The 6,000-nt window shown below is 44.0% G+C and overlaps 1 protein-coding gene across 1 annotated transcript; it reads right to left on the reverse strand.

Moving 5' to 3' along the window:
* Window positions 1-5,190: 5,190 nt before the first annotated feature.
* Window positions 5,191-6,000, reverse strand: LOC130714906 (uncharacterized). The gene has a single exon (XM_057564883.1). It carries the CDS (start codon window positions 5,876-5,878, stop codon window positions 5,444-5,446), a length of 435 nt encoding a protein of 144 aa, XP_057420866.1. The 5' UTR covers window positions 5,879-6,000; the 3' UTR covers window positions 5,191-5,443.

The following is a 6,000-nucleotide window of genomic DNA, read 5'->3' on the forward strand; positions in this document are numbered from 1 at the left end:
TGGAAGGGGCTCTGTTTCGCGGATGGGAGAAGTTGTACCCTGAGTCTCCTGCAAGAAAAACCCCTTTTATGTCCTTTCGATAAAGTAAAACGCATATTAAAGGAGTCAACAAAACATGAAAAATATAAAGATACCTGGCAAGCAGAGTCTTTGGAAGGGCTCGAGTTGGTGGAGCTTCTGGAACGACGAGGAGACTTATGACGAGATTTGCTCCTGACCTTCCTCCTTCCCTCAGATGAGGAGGTCTTCTTAGCTGAGGATGCGGCCTTGGGAGGTTTCTCGACACCTTCAGTTTTGGATTTTGCAGGAATGGGAGCTGGGGAATTCTCACGGGATGGAGGATTGGAGGTAGAGTGCTCATGAACATCAGTCTAAAGGAAACAAAACAAACAAGAGATGACTCAGATTAGGAAACCACGGGTTAAAAATATCACAAGGTACCCTCGAGAATGGAGAACATACCTGAATGGCGGCGCCGCCACCACCCTCTTTGTCAGCGACTTCTGTTTGAGCATCAGATGCCAACTTAGAAGCCCCACTAGGGGTGGAAACACCAACCCCCTTGGCCCTCTTCTGACTGGCCGAAGCAACAGGCTTAGGTTTCCGTTTCCGGCTCTGTCGAAATATACTTCAGCCCATAATCCAAGGAAATCGAAAAGGAAAAGGTAAAAGCATGAGGAAAGTACCTTGAGCTTGTCAGCAAGACTGACATCATCATCCTCATCATCATCATCATCATCCTCAATCACGACCGGCTGGTCCTTGGAGGAATGAGCCACTGGGGAAATAACTTGAGGAGCTGGTCGAATAATGACTTCAGCTGCAAACAAAAGAAAAATTAAGAAGTAAAACAGGAAAACCAAGGCCAAGTCGAAGTATTACCTTGACCAATACGCATGTTCAACGATATGTGGTTGAAGATTTCGACGGGCACATGATACGGAAAGTTCCATAGGTGGTACTTAGTCCAAGTCACTCGCTTTCGAGGAGGTAGAGCTTGATTGGCCAATACATTTATGTTTACATGGTCAACCCATTTAGGCAAGACCGGTGGAAAAGCCAATGCAAACTTACTCGTAGGCAAAGACGGGAACCTAAAGCCAGTTTTTCGAATAACAAAAGATAGACCTTCCTCACCAGGAGGAACCACTAACTTGGATTTCTTGGCTTTAAGTTCCCATTTTTGCCTTAATACTTGAGCTGCTTGCGCAACTGTATCTCGAAGGCGAAGAGTTGGGTAATATACCACACCGAAGAACTCTTGAAAAGATCGAATTTCTGCCAGGTGCATACCTTTGGTCTTCTTCGGGTCCTGCTTCTGCAAAAGAAAAGCATCTGTCATGCATTGCAGACAATCGACGAGGGGCTTCGAAATTTGAGCCCAATACTCAGACCACCAGGCTTTGAAAGCATTAGTGGCATAATATGAAGGAGCGTAAGTGAAGGGGCTCAGGTTGAGGAGTTTCTTGTTATAAAATTGAACGGTCTTGTCGAAAACAGAAACCCTCTTAATAGTTCCGGGGTACAGGACTAGACTCTTGTCAAATAAAGTGTTGGGTAGAACTTGGCTAAGCCCAAACTGTCGAGAAACCAATTGAGGGTTGTAGCCACATAGAGTGTAGTCACTGCTAGCAAAGCCCACAGTTAAAACCCTAGGAGATAAGAGGGTCCTCCAAAGTGTGATGTGGTGCTCCTTGGGCAACGCAGAATCAGAGGCATTAGGATAAGAATTCCTCAGCCAGAAAGGGCCACGAATAGCCTTGCTGTAAGGAGAGAAACTGGAACGGTAGTGTTTCAGCTCGAGAAACATGGTAAAGTACTTCCTAAAGTCCGCTTCGAAACTCGACGCATCATAAGCAGGGGTCAGGGTCTCGAGCCTATGGGCATCAATCCTGGTGTTAGAAGCAGTTAGAGGATTATCTTGTACCGGCAGAAGAGATTCGAAGACTGCATTCAACCAAAGTTGAAACAGCCAAAGTGGTCCAGCCGCATTCAGAGAGACGGTCTTGGTGTACCGGATATCCTCGACAACTTCATTCAGCATTTGATACAGGTTGCCAAGGACGAGCCTAGCCATAGCAAGTTGTCGACCCTCGTGAAGCAGATTGGCTAAAGGCAAAAGTTTGGCGGGTATGCGCAAAGATTTGGTGCAAAAGACATAAGCAGACAGTCAATACAGCAAGAAAGCGACATGCTCAGCATCAGACACCTCACCACTCTCGACATAATGGTCCTTAATGAATCGACTAAACAAAATGTTGTCAGTAGGAATCGAGATGGGTTTAACAGGAGCAGGTGCAGAATGATAATCATCACCAATGGGCCACAATCCGGTGATAGCAGCAACATCCAAAAGGGTGGGGGTGATCATACCAAAGGGAACATGAAGTATCTCCCTCAACCCTATCTAACCATTTCAGGTAGGCCTTGTCGTTAGCAGAAGGGTTAGGAGGGGCCGAACGAAAGGCTCGTTTCGGGTCAGAAAGAAATGGCATACGGTAAGAGGGTTGAAATGCCAAAATGAGCTCCTCTCCCCTAACGCTAGGATGAAATGATTCATGTTCTTCAGGGAGACTATTGGGCCTATCATGCTTCACTACTTTCAAAGGGCCCAAAATGGCGCGTAAAGTACCATTAACAGAGAAAGGAATGAGTACCTGGGATTTCCAGATAGCTCTCTTCTCTGCTTCGTTGGGAGGTTCTGGGATTGGCACGCGTTTGGACTCATCCAGCTTAAGCTCGGTGGCCAACGGAATGGTTTGCTCAGGATTGGAAGCCATTGAAGGACGCAGCAAGTGTTTCAGAGAAGACGGAAGAAGATGAAGTGATGAAGTCTGGAAGAAGAAGTTGCAGGTTGGATGAAAGAGTAAAGCTTGAACAAGGAATACCAAGAGGGTATTTATAAACGGAAGGGGAAACGGAACCCAAGCCGCATTGAGCAGCAATTTATAAAAACTTTGGGTTCCAAGCGATTATTTTATTAATTAATTCATGTCACCTCTCAGCTTTTTGGCATAGGTGAAATCATGGCCCTAAAAAGGCTATAACTGTCAGCTAGTGGAGAAGTCACCAGACGTTATGGCTGCCGATTGGACTTGAAGATCGAATGGTCGAGAGCACAAAGCATTTGAATCGTTGGAATTGAACGGCTGCGATAAGAAAAAATGCTTGGTGTCTTTGAGCTAAAGCAGTCGACAACCAACATTTTTGGGGGGCAACTGTTAAGCCAAAATTACAAGCATTACAATTATCGACACCATGGTACAAAAAATGGTTTCTCGACAGAAGGGGTTGGGCGAAGCCGGCAACTCAGCACACGATGTCCCTCAAGGACAAGTTAGTAAAAGCCATAACTCGACACACTCAGAAGATGAAGAAATCTCGATCACCTTAATGGAAGAGGCAGTTACCGAATAACAAGCGATTACAAGCACGTGCGTACACCCACGATGCCACGAATAGCAACGGTTGCCCACGACTCAGAACCACCCACGTGGCAATAGAGTCACGTGCGCGAAGACCATCGGCTAAACGTGGGGTATGGCGCCAAAATTCAAAACCCACGAAGCCATCGTGCATCCAAGGAAAACCGCCAAGAACATGGGCAGAAAGAACAATATAAATAGAGGAAGCAGCAGCAGAAGAAGGGGTTCCCAACTAGAAAACTCTGAAAACTCACTAAAAGCTCTAAACGTCCGCATCAATGAGACTTCGAGAGCAGAACGTGATGATGGAGGAGTATGTTGCAGAACCAACGCTTTAATTTCCTTGCATTTCAGTTTGTTAATTCCCAGTTCTTATGTGTAACTTGTTTTGTCGAAATTTGCTTTCATGTTATTTTGGTTTGCTTAACTATTTTGTAATCGACTCATATTCAATAAAATCCAGTTTCGTTTGAAGTTGTTTATTGTTGTCGAAAACACATCCGTCCACACACTACACTTTGGCAAAACGTTTTCTCAAAAGGACCTTGAAATCTAAACTTCCTTTAGTCGAACTAAGAGGATATTTGTTTACCAAAAATCCGTGTAAACAGTGTGTATATATCATTACTCTATTAAACAATTTATAAAATCTATTTTCTATTTCTCAGTTTTTTATACGTACTCTACTCATCTCCTCCCTTCTCTCTTCCTTCATTCATTCTCTCCTAAACGGCTAACAGGCTAACCAAACAAAGCATAAACTCTTTCTAGTTAATTTATGATTTTAAATCATCCGTGGTAGTTGCTATTTTGATTACCTGAACCTAAAAAGACGATTTAAAAGCGACCTACTTAAATTTGTTTAAGAAATTAATAATTATAATCAACATAGTGATAGATTCAAGTATCCTAACAGTATCTTTAGCTGATGTACACAAAAATAGTAATATCTTAACCTACGGATAAGAACACTTTATCCCACTACCTGTCAATATCCCTAGCTCACTCCCTCCACTACACTACACCCATTGAAGTTCCCAGAAGCCTGCCAAATTTGCTCCCACCCCACCCAAGCAGTACCACTCCTTGGTTGTTCCCTTCCCAAATCAAAAAAGAGACCTGAGTTTGACAGATAATTCATTTCATTACGTGGAAGCCTTGTTTTATTGATTAATCTCAATTGCTATTCGGAAGGCAAAACCCCACCACCCCCCATAGGTCTCCCCAAGGAATAATAATCATCATCATCATCACTACCCATTCACTGAAATGTGGAGAATAATTGTGATTTACAAGCAAATGAAAACCTTCCAATTACTCCCTCCGTTCCTGATCTTTTGTTGTTTAAGGTTATGCACATTGTTTAAGAGTGCAATTATTGATATATTTGCTGACATAAATGCCCCTATTTAATGTTGAGTTAGAGTGAAGAGAGAGAATGATAGTTATTGGTTAAAAAATTTGTTATGGTTTTGATTGGTGAAAATAAGTGGTGGTAGGTGAGAGATATAATATTAAATGAGGGTAAACATGGAATAAATTGAGAAAAAATGCATTGGATTTGTAAAACAACAAAAGTTTTGGAATTTAGGCCAAAAGTTAAAACAACAAAAGATTAGGAACGGAGAGAGTACTTCTCATGAATGCTTTCCTTCACTATAGCACCAAACATCAAAAATATGATTAACAATGAAAAATTATGTACACACATTAATACATATTGTGACCGGCAACAAATTAGTTTTTACTGTCGGCAATAGATATGTATGCTTAAGCAAAAATATCCTTTATATGAAAGAAACAGAAACATATACATAAAACTAAATAATTACTCATGGGCATGAAAGGATTGGAATTAGGCAAAGGGCCAAAGAAACAGAAAGTGAGTGTCCTTTTTCATGGTCACCAAACAAACAAACCCCACCTTAACGCGCAATGCCAGTATTCATTCCCAATCCCACTCTCAATTCCAGCTCACAATTCCAGCGCACGTTAGCCCACACGGCGTACTTACTCCCTCACTCACACAAAACGGCGACGTCAGACCCCTTCTCCGGCGAAGAAACCGGCTTAACGGCGGCGACGGCGTAGCGCGTGGAGAAGTTACGAAACCCGTCATCAGGGAAATCCCCGTTCTGCCCCTCGTCGAAGTTCAAGGCGTAGCTGAAGGGGTCGTACTGATACTTGGTCATGCGTTTATGGGAGCGGTGGTGGCTGAGCCGGCGGATGAATGTCTTCCATCTGGGGCCCGCTAAGATCTCCGACCACTCTCGGACCTTCTTCAGCGCCCTGATGCCGCGCGACCACCACCTGTCGCCGGAGACGGTGGAGTGGGACGTGCGGACGCGCTGCCACCACGAGGAACGGCGGCGTGGGCCGAAGCAGAAGCAGAAGGCGTTGGATCTCTGGTGGCCGGTGGGTGTGGTGGATTCAGATTCGAGCTCGATGGACATGTCAGGAATCCTAGATCGATCGAGATGGTTGATTGATGAATGATGATGATGACGATGAATTCGTTTGGGAAAATGGTGTATATGCAGAGAGGGAGAAGACAGAAGCTGAGAAGAGGGTTTTC

This window comes from Lotus japonicus, chromosome 4, assembly GCF_012489685.1.
Source record: "Lotus japonicus ecotype B-129 chromosome 4, LjGifu_v1.2".
NCBI lineage: Eukaryota > Viridiplantae > Streptophyta > Magnoliopsida > Fabales > Fabaceae > Lotus > Lotus japonicus.

Excerpts from the sequence above, each read along its gene's own strand:
- LOC130714906 (XM_057564883.1), bottom strand. The coding sequence starts at position 5,878 with ATGTCCATCGAGCTCGAATCTGAATCCACCACACCCACCGGCCACCAG.